This window comes from Lonchura striata, chromosome 10, assembly GCF_046129695.1.
Source record: "Lonchura striata isolate bLonStr1 chromosome 10, bLonStr1.mat, whole genome shotgun sequence".
In the NCBI taxonomy this organism is placed as follows: Eukaryota; Metazoa; Chordata; class Aves; order Passeriformes; family Estrildidae; genus Lonchura; species Lonchura striata.
In genome coordinates, this window is record NC_134612.1 from 7,887,806 (window position 1) to 7,910,156 (window position 22,351).

General features: G+C 41.8%; 1 protein-coding gene across 5 annotated transcripts in view; it reads left to right on the forward strand.

Moving 5' to 3' along the window:
• The window catches only part of PXYLP1 (2-phosphoxylose phosphatase 1), a 65,873-nt gene that overhangs the window by 28,936 nt on the left and 14,586 nt on the right, over positions 1 to 22,351 (forward strand). For 2 of the 5 annotated variants that reach the window (XM_021553705.2, XM_021553704.2), the window contains exons 2-4: positions 3,390 to 3,527; positions 18,575 to 18,672; positions 19,240 to 19,306. In XM_021553705.2, coding sequence (XP_021409380.1) covers positions 3,449 to 3,527; positions 18,575 to 18,672; positions 19,240 to 19,306 — 244 coding nt within the window. In that variant the 5' untranslated portion in view covers positions 3,390 to 3,448. Of the gene's footprint in view, positions 1 to 3,389; positions 3,528 to 3,575; positions 5,050 to 18,574; positions 18,673 to 19,239; positions 19,307 to 22,351 lie in introns of those variants that run through there. The other 3 variants (XM_021553707.2, XM_021553706.2, XM_021553709.2) reach the window with 3 other exon arrangements.

Below are 22,351 nucleotides of genomic sequence, written 5' to 3' on the forward strand. Positions count from 1 at the left end.
AGTCAATTGGCACAGGAGTTTGGCTGTGCTGGTTTAGTGTCTCATACAATCTCACAAGTGCTTTGAAAACATTGATGTACAGTTATTTTCAGGGCCTGACTTAAACAAAAGAAGTGTGGGCAGTCAAGAAATGCCTCTTCTCTGGTTTGCTGAGTTGCTGGTGCTGCCAGGGGAGGTTCTGTGTGATGCCCTGGCTGGCAGTGCCCTCCAGTGCTGAGCAGAATGTGGGTTAGAGCTGCAGCTGCTCTGCTCCAGCTGCCTCGCCTGGCCTCCAGGCTGGCTGCCTCCCTCCCAGCATTTCTAGGCAGTTACTAATTTTTCCTGACTCCCTGGCCTGGCTTCAGTCACAAGGCTGTTTTTACCTTTGTGTGAGCATGCAGTAACACCTGACACCAGAACTTGTGTGATATTAGGTGAGTACGGAGGGTGCTTTAAATGTTGGGGGTCATTCTGGCATGTTTTGATGAGTTGATTCTGGATTGTGTTACATTTTTGGATAGTTATATGGGCAGGTATGCTGCAAAAGGTGTCTGAGAAGTCTTTTACTGACCTGTATTTTAATGTAGGATGCTTTATTAATGACTATCCTTATCATTTTCTAAACCGTTGAAGTATTTTCCATTTAAAATTAGTGTCACTGAAATATTTGGCGTTGTAAAGGTCATCTTTTTCAAGTACTGCATTCACAAAAACAGAATTGTGGCATTGTTTAGGTTGGAAAAGGTCAAGTCCAACCAGTTCCTGAGCACTGCCAAACCCATGGCCAAGCCCTGTCCCTGAGCACCACATCCACAGGGCTGTTAAATCCCTCCAGGGATGGTGCCTCCACCACTGCCCTGGGCAGCCTGTGAAGAAATTTTTCCTAATATCCAATCTAAACCTCAGAGATGGGCATCAATCACTGCATTTTGGGCACGTGTCAGAAGCTGCTGCTCCTGGCACCGAGTTGCACCTTGCTGTGGTGCTCTCTGCCCTCTAAAAGCAGCGGGGGCTTCCTTGGTTCCAAACCAGGTTCCTGCAGCAGCTGCTGGTGGGATTGCCCTTTGCCGTTGATGGAGTCATCCCCTCATGGTGTGGAGATGTTGAGGCTGGGCCAGGACCTGCACTCTGGGTAACAGATCCAGATCAGCAGTGCCTGGATGGCAGGTTAGCAGGGGATGCTCTGCAGTGCTCTGTGACAGTTTGTGCTGGACACCCCAGAGGTGTTCTGCTCTGTGGGTTGTTTTGGTTCATCTGCGTGTCAGAATAGTTCTGGGGGAAGCTAAGGTTGGTTTGCTTTTATTTCTCCCCCCTCCAGGCTTTGTTTTATGTTTTTTAGTTTACCAGTGCTCACTTCAGTGAGTGCTCACAATGCTCATTGTACTGCCAAGGCAGCTCTGCCCTGGAGCTCCTCGTGTGCCAGCCCGGAGGAGCAGAGGCTCCAGGACTGTCTCACACACCTTCACCTGCTTCTCTGCAGCTTCTTGCCACGGAGGAGCTGATGGCAAATTGTGTTGAAAGGCTTTTAATTAACAGCTTCCCAGCAGGAGCTGTTCCTATGCCTCATGAGTTGCAACAGAGTGATGTTTAATTTGTTAGCAAGCCGAAGTGTATTCAAAAGAAAAATCTTTCCACTTTGTAATTTCTTAAATGATGCCTTTCACACGCAATGTTTTAAAGCATCTGATTTGCAATTAAGGCTTACATCTCATTAAGCTTACTCACAAAAACATTTTGCTTAATATGAAGTGAGTAAGATCTCCTATTTTTCAGTCTTTAATTTTTTCTCTTTTTGGCAGCTTTATTTTGTGCAACAACAGTATTAATCTGTGTAGACTGTGCACAAGACCTCTTGTTCCTGAGAGCTTTTTAAATATTTTACCTTCTCCTTCCTGCTAAGTCTATTTTTTGCTTTTTCCTGTGGTTCCTTCTGTTGTCCCATCTGTTTGGTTGCACTGCTTTATTCTCTCCTGGTGTTTCACATACACTAATCCTTTTACCTTCTATCCTTCACAGCTTTGTTAAACTGCAGTGTGTAGTTCAGTTTTGCTTCTGCCTGCCCTTCACTAGGGTGTTCCAGGATGAGCTATGATTTTTTGAAATTGAGAACTGTTAAAAATTGTTCCTTCCAACTTTCCCCCTCCCTCTCTTTTTACTTTATTTTTATTACTTCTTGCACATGCCATTTTTGGTGCTGTTAGCCTTTGGGAAAAATACTGTAATGACTCTGGTTTCTTGCTTCTCAAAATCTCCAGATCTTTCCATTTTTCCACAGTTTCCAAAAGCTGTAAAGGTAGTTGTTCAAGTAAAATAAGATGGAAAGACCTCAGTCCTGCAAAATGTATGTGTATAATGGATTTCACTTAATGTAATCACACAACTCTTTTTGAGACCAACTCCAGTGGATAAAATAAGTTCAATGATTCCTGAGACGTTTTCAAATACTAGTAATGAAATTAATTGGGGGGGGGGGGGGGGGGTGGGAAGGGAGTGGTGTAGAAAATATCAGAATTTTGAGGTTGTTTTATCAGTACTCAGAGATTAAAATCTTGCTAAGATGGTTAGTTTTTGGAGTCCAGAAGAGTTTTGGTAAGCAAATATGTGTTAATTACATGTGTACATAAGAATTGTCATTCTCAAAAGCAGGAAAAATAAAGAGAGGCCTCTTTCTGTGAGGAAATAAGTTCTGGGGTAAAAAGAGATGGTGGAGGGGAAAAAAAGTTACTTTCTGTCAACAGGTTTGAATGTTCTGTCATAAACAGAACTCAGTTCAAAGGATCTGGGAATCTCAGAAGATTTCTTTCAAGACTGACCAATTTCCTGCAACACACTGTCAGTGCTAGGAGGAGGCATCTCTTTCACATAAGAGCAGCTGGTTGTTTAAAAAAGAAAAAAAGGCATGTAAGGGGGGAGAGCAACCCCCTCTCATCCCTTATATAGAGCAGTTTTCCACAGGAGAACATACATCTGTGAAAACAGGGCACTTGAACAAATTCTGTACTCTTCAGAATGTCATTTTGCAAGGAAAAGAATGTTTGGATGTTTTCAGGAGAGGGCTTGGGTTTTTTGTATTTGTATTTTTGCAATGAGTAACAACTACTGAGGCTTTATTACTTTTTTGTTTATTGTGTAGTGGTATTGACAGTGTTTCTTAGTCTTCATTATCTTAGGCATTGTGAATGTATTAACCCTGTGTTAGCAGGAGTGAGCTTAATTTTATGGAAAATAGAAATCTTTTTTATGTACCTGAAAGTTTTGTTGTGGAAATACAGTTAATCCTATTGTTAGGGTGAGGGCAACTTCTCCATTTTCTTGTTGCCAATTTGAATTGCCTTGTGTTCTTGCCTTTATAGGATAACTGATGCTTCCACATCTGAAATATATATTTGCCACTGTTTTGTTGTTTGCAGGAACCACAGATATCTGAAGATGAAGCCATGAAGAGCAAGCAGAGTGAATAATAATAATAATGCTTTTCCGCAACCGTTTTCTGTTCTTGCTGGCCTTGGCAGCCTTGTTAGCCTTTCTGAGCCTCAGTCTACAATTCTGTAAGTGTCCTCATGCTTTGTTTTTCACCTATGTTGGTCTGTAGGTGTGTTTAAAAATGGCCGTGATTACAGGTTGTTTAAGCATTCTTTCTTTATTGAAATACTTGGCATTTATTTTGGGTGTTTTTGTTTATTTGTAAGGATTTTTGTTTGTTTTCCAAAAAGGTAAGAAACAGTTTTGTGTAGAAATCTATACAATCTAGAGAGTTCAAATCAGGCTATTTTATTAAAAAAAACCCCTGCATTTTGTAGTGCAGTTAAGAAATTGGGTGTGATTTAATCCTTCCATGAAAGTAGACAAAAGACATTGGAGTGAAAACTGATGCAATTCCTATTTTACATTGCATCAGACCAGATGGAGTTTAGGAAACTGCTGTGAGAGGTTTGAGTGCTGGAACTTCTCCTGCTTTGTACCCTCCCATCAAGAATCTTCACGCAGCTGGATTGGTTCATCAGAAGAACCAAGAACAGATAAATTGTGTTGTGCTCAGGTGGGTCAGTGCAGAGGGCCCTGGCATCCTGGTGGCTGAGCAGGAGGTGGTGCTGAAGGCACTGCAGGTGCCAGGTGAGCACTGTGCCTGTGCCTGGTTATCACCTGCTGCAGCAGAGAGAACATTTCCTGGGTAAAGCCATATTTTGTGATAATGGGGTCTGTACTGATTAATGCACAGCAATGTAGTGAGGTGCACAGTCCATAGGATAGGATAACATTGTTTGTTGTTATTGTCATCTTTCATTGTGTTTTACTGAGCACAGTCCTTCTGGGGTGTGCTTTTTTCTGCATAGTGTAAAAACCCCCAAAACCCACAAGATTACATTAGACTGTGTCTTTTGCACATTACAGACAATTTAAAAAAAGGGAGAGAGAGAAAATGAAAGAAACTTTGTGGTTTTCTGCTGTTACTTTAGTGTGCTTAAACTCATCTGCATGTAATAAAGGGACCTGTGGCTCTGAATTGCTTTTTCAACCTCCTCTGGGCACAAACCAGGGGTCTGATTGCAGCTTGTTTTGCCCTTTAGGCTCGTTATAGCTCTGCCCTTGATGTTGGTTATGAATTGTGCATAGGGTGAAGGTCCTAGAGGAGCTGCAGCTGAAACATGAAACTGAATTGTTAAATTAATGAGTTTTATTTAGAGATGAGGAGGTAGGCATTTAGGAGAGTGAATCACATTTCATCTAAAGATAAAATGATTTTCCGCTTAATTAGAACATACCATTTCTGCTAGAGATAAGGATGTTGGAGAAGTGCTTTGAAAAGCACAGAAGCTGCAGCAGGCGGCCAAGGTGAAGCTCAGTGCCAATAGCAGAATACAGAGACCTTTACATCATGGGAACTGCAGTGCAGTCCACTGGGAGCCAAGACATTCAGATAGCCTGATACTTTAGCTTTTACTAGCTTCAGGATGTAGAGCAATTAGTCCAAACTTGGAGCAAAGTCCATCTTCATAGCAAAACCAAAACCCTCTTGGATCACCTTGTGCAGCTGTGCCAGCTGGGCAGCCTGCAGCTCAGCAGATTCAGGTGAGTTACCAGTGCTATCACTTGTTGCTTTCTTTATCAGGAGCTTTGCCACGGCCTCATCAGTGCCTGTTTCTGCCAGGAAACACTGTTTCTTCACATCCTCAGAATTTGAATTTTGGGATTGATGAGCTGGCTGGTTGCAGCATTCTTCAATACCAAAATTAGCACGAACTCCTCCTTCTCCATCCAGCACTTAAAACTCCTTTGAAAAAGGGTGAAATTTGAGCTCTTTTACCCCCACTTAGGCAGAGCATCCTGCTACAGGCCCCTCATGAAAAGACAGACTATGAGGTCTGGAGCAATTCCCCAGTGGAGCTGGTGCAGGGTTTGCAGCACAAATCTGATCAGGAGTGGCTGAGGGAGCTGGGAGTGTTTAGCCTGGAGAAAAGGGGGCTCAGGGGAATTTTATCACTCTCTACAACTACCCAAAAGGAGGTTGTACAAGGTGGGAATCAGTCTCTTCTCCCAGGTAACAAGTGATAGGACAAGAGGAAATAGTCTCAAGTTGTGCCGGGGGAGGTTTATATTGGATATTCTTCACCAGATGGGAGGTGTGGCATTGAACAGGCTGCTCAGGGCGGTGTTGGAGCCACCATCCCTGGAGGCAATTCAAAGACATGTAGATGTGGCACTTGGGGTCATGGTTTAGTGGTGAACACCGTGTGCTGGGTTAATGGTTGGTGTTGTTTTAAGAGGTCTTTTCCAAACTAAATGATTGATACTATGGTTTATGTTCATGGAGTGAAAATGAGTGTTTATACATTTAGACTCGAGAAAATGCCAAAGCCACTGATTTATTTTGTTTTGTTAGAAGGGAGGTACCTCCTGAAGCATTTGGAGTGGAAATGAATGTTTTATGCTGTTGTGAGATTGTGAATCTCTGTTAGCAAGCAGTGCACAGCTTTGTGGAGGAGGGCTGGTAATTTTAAAATATGCTTCTGCTTTTCTAAGCATGAAATGTTGAAAATGTTTGTTCCTTTCTGTGATAAATTTGTTTATAAAAGCAAAACAGTAACACTAAATGTATACTTATAAAAGTGGTACATATCTTCTATTTTCAAACTAATGCTTTAGAGCAGACCATAACTCCTCTAAGTGCTTGATATTTTATCCCTCTTACCCACATGTGGAACTGTGGCATTTGAAGCCATTTGATGTGAATTGTGGCTGACTCTGAAGCAAAGGGAGTAGTAAAGGCCAAACTCAGTTGTTTTTCTGTAGGTTCTGACTCAATATTACAAACAGCCCACACTGGGATGGCTGACAAGGTCACAGTCTGGCTCATGCTACAGCTGTGAGGATTCAGGAATTGCTTGCAGCAGTTTGCCACCCATCAAACAGAAAAGGATGCTGGTTTACTTTAATGTGCTGTGCTGGGAAGGACCTGGAACTGCTTTTTGAGCTGTGATTTCCTCAGCTGTGATGAGATGGAGGTGATGGGTGGTCGTGTGAGCAGTCCTAGTAAATCTGTCTTTGCTCAGACTCCTGAGGCAATTGTTTCAGAGCTTGTAGGTGTCACATCTCGAGTTCAGACACAAGGAGAAAAAAACAGGAAAACAACCAGGGTAGGACTTCAGAATCTTCAGTGTTGGTAAGGTGGGCATGAACCCAGGACTGACAGAAAACTGTCCCCTGTTGTGATGTTTGGTTGCTCTTGTCCCTTTCTTTTCTCTTGAGGTTTCTGAGTTCTGTAGTCTGCTTTCCTGTGCTGTTTTCACCACAAGGCTGGTGCTGTGTGTGGATACTAACAGCTCAGCTCACAGGGTAAATCATGGAGAAAGTTCCCCCCAAAGTCTCCCTCAAGAGCTCTGAGAGCCTGAAGGGTTCTCTCCCACCGGCAGCTTCAGTGGATGGACACGGAGCAGCTGGCCAGGATCCAGGTCAGAAGCTGCCCTCAGCTCTGTCCCAGGGCCAGGCCAGGCAGCTCCTGGAGCAGCTGGTTTATGTTTGTCACACGTGTGTGCTGCCTTGGCTGGCTGCAGCAAATGCCAGCTGCATCTTCTTCATCTCCGTATCCTGGGTAGAAGGAGACGTGTAAGCAGATTGCTGCACAGCTGGAGACTCTTCCTAAACTGGAACAGTCATTCTTCAGGCTGATGTGGTGCTTGGATCCTGTGAGACACACTCCTTCCTGCCAGGGTCCTCTGTCCTGTGCATTTTGGGCAATGGGGCACTTGCCTGGTTCTGCTCTTTACCTCCTTGAAGAGCAGCACAAGGACCAGGGTCTGTTGGGCTTTGTCTGCCCATGGGGCTCGCTGCTTTCCTGGCAATTTCACCAAAATAGGGGAACTTGCTTCTGGAAGTCCTGTTTTCAAGTTCTGTGTGTTTATTGACATAAATAATGCCACAGTTTTTTTTTTTTTCTTTTTTTTGAACATTCCTGGTGGATGATGGGTGAAATGCATTTGAGACACATTTGAAAAATTACTAGGATATTTTAATACCTGTTCATAGTTTTGTCAGGTTTGGTTACCATTTCTAGTAGGCACATAGAAGACTTTTAACAAAGAGTTTATACTTGCTGAAAACGTACAAACCTTAACAGTTCTAGGCATCTTTAATGTAATTGTGTGGCCTGGACTTCGAAGCTAAAGGCTGGGGCCAGATGAGCCCTCAAATTCAGTTTTGCTCTTAATGCATTGTACAGAGTTAAACCTGGAGCAATCAGCAATAGAGGGAACCTCTCTTGAATGGCAAATGCCACTGGATTTTGTACATGTTTGAATTTTTAAATAGCATAGGAAAATGACAGTGTTAAAAGCTAATACGAAGAAACGTTCCACTGCTGGCTAGAAGACTACTCTGATGTCTCTAATGGATAATTATATCAATGGAACATTTTTGTTTGGGAAGCCCATTAGACTGGAAAACTGGTTGACTTCCAACCATGACTAGCAGATTAAAGTTTTATTAGGAATTGTCTTTGTTTCTCTCTTGTTTTACATTTGGGGCCAGATCTACAGAAAAGAGTGGAGAAGTATTTTTCTTATAGTGTTTATTAGTCCACATGTGTTTCTATTTTTCTCCTCTTTGTTTATGTAAATGGTCATGGTTGTAAAACAGTTTAAAACTTTAGCATTAGAGACAAAAGCAGAGCTGGTTTTGATAGACTTGTCAGTAAGGCTGTTCTAAAATGTAATTATGTTGTTTTTATCTAAATTTTTCAGTGTTTCGCTTTGTCAGAAAAACTACAGAATGGAAAAATGACCTGTGCTAGACTGTGTATTTTTGTCTCTGAAAATATTACCTGTAATGCTGTTGACTAAAAATGGGCAGTTTTGTTCAGTACAAACATAGAGAATATATGTAGGGATACTTCATTTTTTTTTGCCAGAAGAAGGGGTTGCAGTGGCTGAGGTCTTTCTTCTTGCTCTGACTGCCTAGAGCAGTGCAAAGGGAAGGTAAATGCACTGGCTGGGGGCAATTCTTGCAGTTCAGGGACAGAGTATGGCAGTGCACCTGCACCCAAAGGATGTGTCAGAATCCAGCTGTGGTCCTGAAGCCTCAAATGAAGGAGATAAGACAGAATTTTGGACCCTGTCAATGTTAATTGCATTGGTTAGCTCAGGAATGGGAGTTTACAAGTAGGCCTAAAGAGCAGCTTTCTTTTTTCTCCAACGATTGGTACCTGAGAACCCAATTACTGGGCAAGCCCAGGCCTTTCATTACATTAGAAACATCTGTGACTGGCAGCAGAAGCCTCAAGGTGGGTCTCCTCAGGAGGTTTCAAAAATCTGTCCATGCGTTTCCTTGAATAAGCCAAATGGCAAGGCAATTTAAAAGCTATCTGTTAGGATGCCATGTGTACACTCTGTAAAATTTGCTTGACAATGATTTTTTTTTTTACTCTGTAATCAAAGGCATGTAAATTAATTTTTCCACGAAGTAAATACTTTTGGTTTTTAGGGTTTTCTTTCCTATTTATTGAAAGCCTAAGGGAAAAAGTAACACTCAAGAGAAGAGGATTAAAATGATGGTAGGAAAGCATCCCTTTTTACAGGGTTGCTTTTTCTAACCTTGTGGCTGACATCAGTTCCAGACTGCCCTTCTGAGGGCTCTGGCTCTTGGGCAGCTCTTGCCCATGGAGCTCCTCTTCTGGTTTAGAGTTTGTTTTCCTACATACTTGGATACTTTGATCAATGGCTTAGGCTTTCCTTTTGATAAAAAAGAATTTTGGTGACTGCCACTGCTTTTTAGGATGTTGACCGCTGCCCCAGGACAGTGCTGGTCCCCATGTAAAGTGTGGAAAGCTATTTTGTGGGGTTTTGGGGTTTGTAAAAATACTCTCTCTGCTTCGATGGGCCATGCTTGGGTGTTGGTGTATCAACATGTCTGGAAGTGACATTTTGCTGTTCCAGTAATAATTTCCCTCTACTTTCTGTGATTTGATTTTGCACTGGAGGTTTTGGTTTTAAAGATGAGTCATAGGAAACAGAAATTGGGATTTTCCACACAGAAGAGCAGAAGAGTTTTATTTTGTTGGCTCGAGCTTTGCCAGCAGCTCTCACTTGGTGAGGTCAGTGAGGGCATCATATGCAGCCCTGAGGTGTTTGGGGTTTAGCATGAGATCCTCACCAGGGCTTCCTGCAGCCCCTGCTGGGGGCCAGAGCCCATGGCCAGTGGCTGCATGGATGGGTTATTACATTTTGCTGGTGTATACAAGTAACTATATTTAAAAAAGCCACAGCTTTAGAATTCTTGATGTAGAGAACTTGTTTTTGTCATGTGTTACCAGCATATGAAATTAAAAGAACAGATATCTCCCTCTATGAATTTTGCCTTTGAGCTCATAAGCATGGCAAATTTTCCACTCATGAGAAGTCTCTCTGGATTTTGTTTCTTCGAAGTGCTAATTTAATCTGTATTTAAGACTAAAGAGAAAAATGACCCAGAAATAATAAATCCAAGGCTCTGTATATTTTAGCAGCCAATGAAGAGAGCTAACTGTAAACACAGAAATTTTTGTTAAGGATCCTTTTTATGTTTGTAACTGGAGTTTTAAATAACTGTTTTGTGATTTTTCAGTAGTGGTGCTATAATGCCTCAGTCCACAAAATGAACCCCTGAAGGGGAAGGAGAATGATGAATGCTTGAGAATGATAATATGGGGCAGTCTTACTTTCTCCTACAAAAGTAGATCAATCTTTTCAAAGTAGTTGCTTTAACTGTAGGTCATGTTAAATCGCTTGAGACAGGACTTGACCAACAGAAGTTACTTGTCAGGCTACAGAACTTCATGATTCTTATTTAAATCTGTATTCCGACTTCATCAATGGTGGTTAGTTGGACTGTATTTTAGCTGAGTTAATATGAAGTGTTAAAGCACATCTTTGAAGGCTACTGTACAGTTGATTCTGTAGGTCAGGTGATTTATTTATTTATATATTAGCAAATTCTGTTTTGACATGAAACCAGTTCTCTGCTTTTCCTTTTTCACAGCTCTTGAAAGGTGAGTCAGGCTGCCTTACAGGTCACTGCAGGCACATTTTAGAATGGCATGTCTGTCTTTTAAATCCTATAAAATTATTCCTAGTATTTTTCCATATGTTGCTGTATACTGGGCTACAATGTGTTTTAACAACTGAAACATTGTTTTTAAATTTGGACATTCACCCTATTTTGCTTGTAGAAATAGAAAAAAGAGAATATTGTTTCTAATGTGCAGCTGTTATATTCTCTATAAATGATGAGTCAGGGTTGGCTCACACAGGTGAAATCTGCACAGTGTAAAGCCTCATTTCTCACAAGAGCATGGCCCCTCTGTGTGGGGTTTGCATTCTAGCTCTTTTTGGGGTTTTCAGGGTAGCTGATGGCAGTGTGGGGTTTGCATTCTGGCTCTTTTTGGGGTTTTCAGGGTAGCTGATGGCAGTGTGGGGTTTGCATTCTGGCTCTTTTTGGGGTTTTCAGGGTAGCTGATGGCAGTGTGGGGTTTGCATTCTGGCTCTTTTTGGGGTTTTCAGGGTAGCTGATGGCAGTGTGGGTCCCAGTCCCCAGCCCTGACTGCCAGGGCTCTCTGGGAGGTTGGCTCTGGGCTTTGCTCACCTGTGGGTGAGGCAGCCAAGGCAGAGCTCACCTGTGTCTGGTTCTGCCCTCCCTGCTGGGTGTTCCTGTTGGGGCTGGCTGGGCACTGGGCAGTGATTCTAATCCCTGAAGTTTGCTCTTTCTATGAGCAATTTCTCAGCTGCTCATCCCCTTGCTACAGGGCTGCCTTCCCTTGTACTTCTGTTTATCTCATGTTACAGAGATGATGGCATCAGAACAAAACCTGGATGTCTTAAGCTGAGAAGGCAGACACAGCCTTGTCATTCTGCTTTGTTTTAGTAAGAGCCTTTTGGTAATCTTTTGCTGACCACTCTGATTTTTGAATGTTTTCTGAGAATTCACAGTCATTCACACTTTAGTAGCTTTATCTCTCTTACTTTACTTTTACCAGAGCTTTTAGGACAATATTATCTATTAATTGCAAATGAGTTCATCATACTTTAATAATTTGCTGTCCTTTGTTTGAGATTTGGGTTCTGCATCTTCATCAGAGAATGTTCCGACACAAATTTCCCTTCTCCTTGTGCAGTGAGCAGAGTTTCAACAGGACAGTACCAGGAAAACTACCTTAATGTCAATATTCCCTATTTCTAGGCCATGTGCAGTCTTCTGAAAGGCATGGAGGGCTACTTAAACTTCATGTTTGAGGATAGGTTTGTTTCTCTGAGCTGTGCTTTGTGCTTGCCTTAATCCCCACTGTGCTGCTGCAAATTGAGTTGAAAACCATTGGGGTTTATGGATGTGCTGGTTCCACTGTGTGTATCTGACAGAGAGATGCTTAATATACTTCATACAGTTGTTCATGTTTCTCCTTTGTCCTTTTAATTTTTCTCTTGTGAGTTGTCTTTCAGGCAGTTTTGTTCTTTTTATCGATGCTTTTTGCATTGTTGAAATGATACAGTGACTGACTTAATCCAAAGTGTCTTGTCACTTGAATGTAAAGGTTTTTGAAAAATTTATTGTGTGTTTTTGGGCATGTGGAGTTTCTGTGATTAATAAAGTCTCTCAAACTGTACTGATTTTGAAGATTTTAATGCCTATAGGCAGTTTCTTATTGCCTTTTGTTTTTTTCTAGTCAGAGTAATCTCTGTTCCCAAAATGAGTTCCCTTCTGGCTTTTCTAAGTTCATTCTCTGAGAGAAAAGCAGTGCTTGTACATACTGAATGGCATTGTGGTTTATTTTAAATGAGGTGGGGTCTAAGTAGTTTGTATTTAAAAGTCTGGGGCTTTTATGGACTTGCTGCAGTGAAATATGAAGTCTTGTAAAATAGAAGTGATCTCCCTTCATTACTTTTGTGAGATGGTTGGAATTAAAAGAGCTGGAAACATATGTGGTGTAATTTTGGGTTTACCAACTGTGCACATTAATGCTGAATGAAGACAAGAAGTAAGATTCACTGTCTTCCCCTAAGCTGTTTTATGGCAAGAGTCCCAAAGATACCAATAATTCTCTGATCCAGAGAGCACTCTTCTGAATTCCTGAGATGAATGACTGTCAAGGAAGGCTCCCCCAGCACAAAAATCTGTCAGGTTCTACTGTATTAAATATGTTTTGAAGTTTGCTGCTGGCAAATCCATGGCAACTTTCTGGTGTTGACAAGGACAAACAAGTGAGCTGGCTTGGCTTGGGTGAGCAGTGGCATATGGTGTTGAGATCACTTCCCTGAGCAGGTCAGTTTGTGGACAGAAAGCAGCTGGGATTAGATGTGAAACAGAAAAGTGCTAATTTAATGCAGTAGTGAAAATATTGATTTGAATTTGTAAGGCTTTTTATCTTGGAAGGACACTGCTGTAGGGAGGTGCCAGATGTCTGTGGGCTGTGTCTGGCTGATGCCATGAACATCTGAGGCCCCTGGTGCCTGCACAGGGCTGGGTGCTGCTCCTGCCCTGGGCTGGCAGTGCTTTGGTCTCTGCCTGCAGCCAGGTGTGGGCACAGGTGCTGCAGGGAGGGCAGGGAGCAGCTCAGGAGGCCCTCACCAGTGAGCTGACGTGGTTTGCTGCAGCCCAAAAGCTCCTGCCAAGGTGTTGTGACACCGGGGGAGCAATACTTGTGAAGATGTGGTGGGCAGAGCTAAGGTGTGGTTTTAAGTCTCTTTATTTCTTTGTTTTCCCTGTGTATTTTGGGATTCCTGTTTCAACAGCTGGATGTTCTAGTACACATCCTAATGACAGTTGACTTGAATGTCAAAAACATTGTGAATAATTTGGGATGAGTCTGAGGAGACTGAGCCTCCCCATTCTGAATTTGGGGAGAACCCTAAGGCAAGGAGGCATCCAGGATGATAAAGAAGACTAGTGCATGTTTGCCCTGTGTGCAGGGAGCACTCACAGGGCTTCAGCTGTAGGGAGCTCATGTCAGCAGCAGATTGCTGGGTAACAGAACAGGAGCAACTCTTGAACTATCTTGAACTCTGCTTTGTGGGGCATAATTTGTGTATCATGCCCAGCTGCTGTAGAAGAAAGGGTCACTGAAGCCTGGGGATTTGTAGCCCATGTTCCTGAGAAAATACATTTTGCTATGTGTTCTTCTGCTGTGCTGAGTCTTCTTGGCTGCTATGTTGGTGTTCAGTTCATGTGTGAAATCTGCCAAGCATCTTTTTTTTTCAGTCATGTTGCAATTGCTGCTGCACAGCTTCCCACTCCAGTATTTGTGTGAACCATACAAGACAAAAGGAAAGAAAAAAACAAAACCAAACAAACCTCAGTCTAAAAGCAAAGGTCCCCACCCCTGGAAAAGGATGGCAGAGGCTCTCAGGGCAGTGTATATCAGTGTAGAGCAGTTGATCTTTATTTTGGGACAATACGTGGAAATGGGAAGAGCTGCCAGCTGTTTCTGAACACAGCTGATAAAAGCTGTTTTGAAAATCTGTTCCAGGACAATTCATTTGGATTAGTTCATTTAGCTGTTGCTGAGTTCTGTAGACAGAAGCAGGACAGTGCTTTAAAATCTTACTGCAGTGCTCATGAATCTTGTTGCATAAGCAGCAGTTCCTGGATCTACTGTATTTGTAAAAATCGTGCTCAGGCCACAATTCCCCCGTGTTCAGTCTTTGTGTGTTTAAGCCTTGTTTGGTGGCCCTCAGGACACTGATTTGGTACAGCTGAAGTCTTCTCACAGCATGATGAGATGTGGCAGCTCCCAGCAATAGGAGGGACTTCTCCAGAGCGTGCTGGTTTATGGTGTTTGTTGCCCTTCTCTTTTGGGAGTCCCAGCGAGGCTGTGGTGGGCCAGGGCCAGTGTAACTGTCAGTGACAGCTCTGCTGGGCTCCTCTTGCATCTTGTCACTCAACAACCTGGAGAAGGAGCAAGATGTGACTTGAGCAATGTGTTTGTAGAGCAGCAAATGTGTCTGATTGTCTGGGTGTCTTGTAGGAACCTCCTCTACTCCCCCAGACCCAGTGCAGAGCCAAGCAATGGGGTAATTAGTGACATGCTGGGAAAGAAAAGCTTTAGCGTGCATATGGATTTCTTTTGAATAAATTAGTATATTAATTCGATGAAAATATAAATCTGATTAAAATTTAAATCTGTTTGCTGGTGAACATTGTAGAGTTTCAGTGTAGAAGGAAAATATGATAAAATACAGCAAGTAATTTTTCACTTTGGGAGGAGAAGTGGAAAATGATTTTCATCTCTAGAGGTTGAAAAGGCTCAGATTTGCAGTCGGCATTGCTGTGTTATTGCTGTCAGGCTGAAAATCCTGGAAGCTGTTTAAGTAGTGCCATATGCCCTTCTGAATTGTCCAGTGAAAAACAATGGGGGGTGGGGGGGAACCCCTAAAATGATAAAGCTCTTTTCAGAGCCGCATCTGGACTTAATAAATGCAAGCGCACATTGTATAATTTAATGTATCTGCTTAAATGAGATCTCAAACACAAGAGTGCACGGCCTGCCATGTTGTGTTTGGTGCAAAAAGGATTTTCTTAACATATTCCTTTTCCTCATGTAAGTCAGATTGTGACCTTGTAAAAAAAAATCTGCTAGCCATGCAGCTACTGCAGCTGGAAATAAGAAACCTGTGCTCTTGCAATACTGGTGTTTAAAGCTGGTAAGCTACCAGGCATGGTGGTTGTGTGTAGTTTGTTCTGTTTACCTTTGAACATGATCACACAAGTACTGAAATCTGTTTTTTTGCTCTGACTCTGATATGGAATAAGGCCCTGGGTCAGTACCTGTGAGCTATGGCACTGTGGGCAAGGGCTGCTTTTGGCACTTGGCCCAAAATAAGGAAAACCTTTAAAGAGAGTTCACAGCTTGTGAGCCAGAAAACAGGCAGACAAGCAGGCTTTGCCCCACTCCTGGAAAGGGGTAGGAGGGTTGGCTATTTCTGTCCAACTCTGTGAAAAACAGCTGAGGAGAGCAGCCTATTTATAGTAGCTCTCAGTTGTCCATAGGAACATTTGCATCTCCAGTGGAAAACTTTAGGGATCTGAAAACTAAGAAGGCTGAAAACTCAGGTGGCATTAGGCTGAAGAAAAAGCTTTTGGTTGCATTTCATTTAAGAAAATGACACCAGGATTGATTAGAAAAACTAAGATGCATTTACAAGTTGTAGCTGCAATTATATTATTGTTCTGGACAGAAAGCAGGGATTGTGGTGAGAAAACTCATACTGGGGTGTATGTGTAGGCTTCCACTTTGTTTGTGTGTGGCAGAAGAGCAGTGTTAAGTCTTGTTAAGTTTTTTTTCCTTATGTCCTAATGTCTGTGATTTTCTTCAAAACCCGCACATTAAAAATCTAAATAGAGCTCACACTTGTTCCCCCTTCATCAGATCTGACTTCCATGGGGTTAGCTGAGCTACATCTGCAGCCTCCTAGTTTCCCTGAGTTCCCATTTTCAGATGCTTCAGAAAACTTCTATTTCCTCCACTTTAAACAGACAAAGAGCATTTTAATTTCAAATTTCCCCTGGGTATTTTTCCAGTTGGAGGAGAGTGGTTCCTCGTGTTGGCTGCCCTGCTCCCATCCCCAGCCTGTTTCGGATGGAGAGTGGCTGTAGCCGAGTTCTCCAGGTGCAGAAGGGCAGGAAGGGACCTGATGCTTCAGGCTCTGTGGTGACTGAGTCTGCAAGGCTAAAAGAAAAGGGAAATCCACCTCTTTTCTTGATTAAATCACAAGAAGTCATTGGGGGAGGAAATGGAACTGTTACTTCTGTATTGTCACTATGAAACTGAAGATGTAGTTTGAGGAACTACATGAGGAAATATAAACATAGCACTTAACAGAATTTTAAAAGCAGCATTTTTCTGCTGTAATGCAGAAATGTACCCAACAAAGATGAGTGCACCAAAATGGACACACACCCTCCTCGTGCATCCAACTCCCCAGCTGTGTGAATTTAATCAATTTCTCATGACAGGTTAAAATTTCTCTGTAAGAATTTGAAATACGATGTTGTGTTTCACTAGTCTGTTGCAGCATTTCTCATGGTCTTCCAAGGTAATTTTTTTTTTTTTGCTGTAGGAAGAGAGATGCCCATGTTTATTTGATGGGATCAATAGAACTGTTCTAGTGGATTTTAATTTCTGGTGTCAAAATATGCTGTGCTGAAGGCCACAGCAGAAGTGTGGCTCTGCAGTGTGAAGTGCAGGTGTTCGAGGCTGCTGTAGCAAGCATTTTTCAGCACTTTTGATTAGAAAAACTGCCATGAAAGGCATATTTATTCATTATTTATTCATTACTTGTTTGCTACACCTAAATACTCTTTGTGAATGTTTTTTGAAGTTTGTCCTAGAATGTGACATGTAGGCTGCTGGCAATAGGATTGTGCTGTAAGAACTGCTTGAAAAGTCTCTATATTACTATGGTTTCTTTTACAGAAGGAAAAACAGCAGCAGCAGTCACAAAATCGAGTGGGTTAAATAGGTGTATGTGTCTGGGCACATGTCAGCCCATAACTCAGACTGGTGCTGAGTGTTTGCAAACTCTTGGAAACTCAGAGGGGATCTGTAGTCTCTGTTTGCTCCCATTTGGCTGCTCAATCCCATGAGCTTGGAAGTTCCTGCCTGTTCTCTCCTAGAGCAGACGAATTGTGTTGAATCACCCATTTTCAGAGTTTGGGCAGGTAACATTTCAGGTGTGTGAGGAGGGAAGGGTTTCCCTCTGCTGCCCTGCCACAGCTGCACTCTGAAAGTTGTACCTGTGTCACCTTGGAATGCACACAATTGTTAGGTTGAAATATTGTGGAGAATTTGCACTCCAAGGAGCCTTTATCTTCTCAGGGGTTTGTTAAAGCAGAGCATTTCGTTGTTGCTATTCCAGGTTAAATTTAAGTGTGTACCCTCCTCCATTCCCCACTGTTTTTCTCTTTGTTATCTGCCTCCCCCATAGCTCCTTTCACTCTTTTTCTCTGTATTGTGCTCAGGGAATTTAGCAGCACTGTTGGAAGAAAAGCTTGAAGCTTGGAGCCTGTTCTGGAATCCAAGGAGGGCTCTGGCTGCCCATGAGCACATCTGTGCTTGAGGGACCCCTTCTCCCCTTGCTCCTCAACAGGCAGGAGACACAGCAAGAGTGGAGGAAATGGAAGGGCAAGTGCTTGGTTGTGGTGAAAAAAGTAGTTAAGGGATTGAGACTGAAAAGACACTGAAGATTGTCACTTTGTAGGTTCAGTGTGCATAGATCGTACTTTAAAAAAAAGTCCTCTTCAGGTTCTGTAGGGCAAGAGGTTTGATTTAAAGTAAAAATTACTAGGGTTTTTATTTGTTACTGAAGCTACACATTCTAATAAACTAAAAGACAATAAAAGTTTAGTGGCTCCATTTATACTTTATATAAATACTAAATCTAAAGTTAGAAACTTGTGTTCACAGGCTTAGAAAGCCTTTCAAAAGACCTTTATGGTTATCTTTTTGAATAGCACTTGATAGTTTGACCAGTGTGAGGTTAAGAAGCCTTTTCTTGTTTGGGTGATTACTCACCATTCAAATACAGCACATTAGTGATGGTGGCCTTGTGCATTATGGATGAAGGCCCTTGCTATTAATACAGATCTTACCTTTGAGCCAGTCAAAGCCTTTTGTTTAGCAATGCAAAAGCAGAAAATGAGAAAGGTGGGTTGTGTGTCACACAGGCACGTGTGAACTTCATCAATACCCAAATGTGCATTTGCAGTCCAAGGCAGAGCTCTAAAACTGATCCTGGGGGATGCAGCCTGGGGATGAGGGTGGGGTTTTCTGGAACCACACCTGGGGGCTTGCAGGGATCGGACGTGGGACTTGCAGGGTCATACCCAGGGTCACAGGATGTCAGAGCTCTGTGCTCAGGTTGCTTCATTGCTCCACTGGCAGTGTACCTTCAGTGTTGCACAATGTACTCTTCAGCCCATATATGTGCCTTAGCTGTTTTTTCCAGATTGTTTTTCAGATTTTTTCCAGATGGTTTCTTCACCTTTTTTTCCCCACCTTAGTTGTTTTCAAGAATTCCTGCCTCTTTTGGGTTGTTCTTCTGTACAGTACACCTATTCTAGCTTCCCTTTTTTTCAGGGAGAGAGCATCTAGAAGAGCTGGGATGTTTGACCTGGACAAAAGGAGGCTCAGAGGGACCTTCTCTCTCTCTACAATCTAAAGGAGGTTGTAACCAGGTGCCAATCAGCCTCTTCTTCCAGTCCCATCAAGTGACAGACAAGAGGAAATTGCCTGAAGTTGTGCCAGGGGACTGGATATGAGGGAAAATGTGTGGATGTGGCATTTGGGGCCAGGTTTTAGTAGTGAATATGGTGGTGCTGGGTTAACAATTGGACTCAATGATCTCAGAAGCCTTTTCCAAACTTAATGCTTCTATGAATCTGTGAAAACCACATTCATCACCAGACTTTCAGAAGCCTGAGTGTTCTGCTCTGTGCTAGGCAGCCTTGTTACTGCCCTGGTAGGAGCAAAAGGGGTGGGGGGAAAGGTGGAAGTGGATAAATAACTTTTTGTGCTCTCTAACATGAGCGTTTGCTTTTCTTTACCCGTCAGCATAAGGTTACTCACAGTGGGCTTGCTGTTCTTCATTTCTGCTGTGTGCCTGCATTTCTGTTGGACTATTTTAAATAGTATGTTTGCATGGGGCTGAAAGAACCTCCTGTATTATAAAAGATGAAAACTTCAGCTCTCTGTTAAGTCAGAAAATTGAGACTAACATGGCTACTTGTACTGCTGCTTCTCAGGCTGTTTGGAGCTACAAGGGAAAACAGCAATGGAAACTGGTTTTGTTGCCTGTCTTTCTGATTTTAGGTAAATATTCTTGATTCCTTTCCATACATAAATGTTTCTTCTTGGTAAAGTGTTGCTACCTTTCATATCTCAAGCTGAAAGTAGGACTGCAGGAGGGAGAGAAATTGATAAAGAAGTGATTTAGTGTTTTATTTGATGTTCTTTCTGTGTGAAATGCACTTTGTGTGTTTGGTTTTCTGCTATACTGAATTTTGTCAAATTTGTGTCAGTTTTGTAGCCCTAATGTGTATCTGGCTCCCTGCTTGGGCATCTGAGCACAACAGCTGATTTGGTAAACTTGACGTTTTTCCAGAGGGGATTAGTTGCTGTGTAGGAATTGTTATGATCATTCCACTGAAAGCACTTCTGGGTCTCTCTTGCTTATCTCATATTTGGGGGTTTATATATTGGGCATTCGGGATCTCGGTGTGGGGGAAGGAGTATGGAAGTCATACAATTAACTTTTTGCTCTTTAAATGGGTCCTAATTAATGTATACTGGAAATAAGTGTTTAAGATGCCACTGGGTTTCTTCTTAAACATTTCTTAGTCAAGCTATTGAGTTCATTTTAGAATGTGGTCTTCAGGTTCTATGGTGTGATTTAAAAGAAAGGCTCCTGGAGGTTTTTTTTTTTAATTAAACTTAGTATCAGAATTTGGATTTTATTTCTTTTGAATTGTGTTGACTTAAAAAAATAATCTGAGTTTGGAGCTGCAAGAATTCTTGAAGGTGTGATTCTACAGCAGTATATAGGTGTAATCCTGTGTGGCCAGAGCCTCTCTGTCTCACAAGGCAGCAGCTGCTGTTTGACTTCCATCAGGTCTCACTTTTGCCTGATGCCAGCCCATGTATTTAGTTGTACTCCATGTTTCAAACAGTTTTACCCTGCTGGGACCCTGGGAAGAGTTGCATTGAGCTCTTTCCTTTTATGGTTTCTGTAACTTCCTACTTTTTTTCCTCACTATAAGTTTTTCAAAATTATTGTTTCAAAGTAGTTTTTATGTAGCTTCTTTAGTTATAAAAATAAGTTTATGAATATTGGGAAATAAAATGTGTTCTCTTTCCCTTTCTGTTGTCAAGCTACCTCTGTAATAATATGTCCATATTCTATATAGTTTCAGTGTTGGCAAAGCTTCCAGTTAGATGATGAAATATGTTTCAGATCTATTTTACTAACTGCTCTGGCTGTGCTAAATGCACATCAAAATAATCTGTTACATTTCTGGTTTACATTGTTGTATTCCTGTCCTAGTGAAACATGAGCTTTGAAAGGCACAACAGTGGAAAAATTCAGCTTGAAACCTCTCTTAATCATAGATTTAAGTATGACTGTGTGCATACTGGCAGACTTCTGTTTTGGGCAAGTGCATGTTACTGTGAACTAATAGAGAAATTCACATAAAATACTGCTAAGCTGTAAAAAGCAATGTGAAAAATGTGTAGCAGTGTTCTGACCTTGTAATGATTTACAGCTGGAGGAGCAGAACTGAATATGGAAAAAAAGAACAAATTTCAGCTTCATGCAAGGGACTTTTTAAAGTTTATTTTTATTTATTTTTGCCTTTCCTCTCTGAGCTGTAGCAGTTCAATACTGTTTGTAGTTTTGCCCCTTACAAACGGACCAGAAATCCCACGTGGGAGACAGAGGTGGCATTGACACTGCAGGGGAGGACTTTCAGCAGGGAAATACTTGGATACAGAGAGACAGTCAGCTCTTCAAAGAGCTTTAGAGAACTGCTCTGTGTGGTACAGGGAGTACAAAAATGAAGGACCAAATTGAGCCTTGTGTGCAAAGGGAGCTGGAGAGGATGAGTGTGTGAAGCAGGACTGGAGAGCTGGGAAGTGGATAAATGAGCACAGCAAGGGAGCATGAAGGCCAAGTACTTGAAATGAGAAGGGAGGGAGAAAAGAAAGAACATCATAAATACACGAGACATTAATAATATCCAGGGAATGGTAGGAAATAATTGTAGGAAATAATAATCCAGAAGATGAGGAAATAATTGAGAAGCAACTAAGAGCATGAAAAATACCTCTGTTGTTTCAACAACCTGGAATACAAAGGGAGGATGTGTTACTTGGGATCCTCATCCCAAAGCTCTGAAAGTGCAGCAATGTTCCAGCTTCTGAGGAGCTTTAACAAGGGCTGAGGAGGACCAGTGTGGCTGGGTGGGATCTTCAGGGTGACTGTGCTGAGCTATGGGAAGGCAGCTCCAGCTGGGATTCATCTCTCCTTGGTCTTGTGTTGTCATTCTTCCCTGTTGTCCCCCTCATCCCTCCTATCCCCATTCCCCCAACTCTGAAATACTTGTTATTTTAATGTATATGCACCTGGTGGAGATATTTAGGAGACTGCAGAGACTGGTGCCTAGTTCATGTAATTCCTTTTTCTATTTAGTTACAGTAAATAGATGACTAATGTGTTTGAGTAGGTAATTTGATTGATTGTCATTATTTTCGTCCAATATGTGTTATTTCCAGTGTGCTAAAAGCAAATACTGCTTATCATGTGTCTTTTCTTTTCACTTGTATAAGCTAAGCATATTCACTGTACCATAAGTACAAGTTTTACCAGCTATGATATGAATTCTTGATATTCTAATCTCTGAGTTCATTTCTAGTCCACAAAATAGTCTTAAGTTGTACTCATAGCTGCTGTACTGCTTTTTAAATTGCAAACATGTATTGTGGCAGTCCTGCAGGTGTTATTTTTAATATTTTATTCTTAGTGTTCAATGTTATTCTTATTATTCAATGTTATTCTTAATATTCAGCTTTAATTTTAATATTTTAAAGAGTAGATGCTTCTCTGTAAGGTTTAGTGCTTTTCCTTATTCTTAAATTTGTCTGGCAGTGTTATGGTATTTATTCAACTAGCTTGAATAAATGAAATGAGACTTGTTTTCTGCAAACAAGGTATTTGGCCTCAGGAGTCATAGATACTTGATTTTAAAAGCTGCTGTATGCATCTGTTAGCTTTTGCCCTTAATAGTCTCAGTACAAAAATGGGATCTGTTCAGGGTTTTTGTGGTTAAAACTGCCTTAGATGAAAAAAACTATGACCTT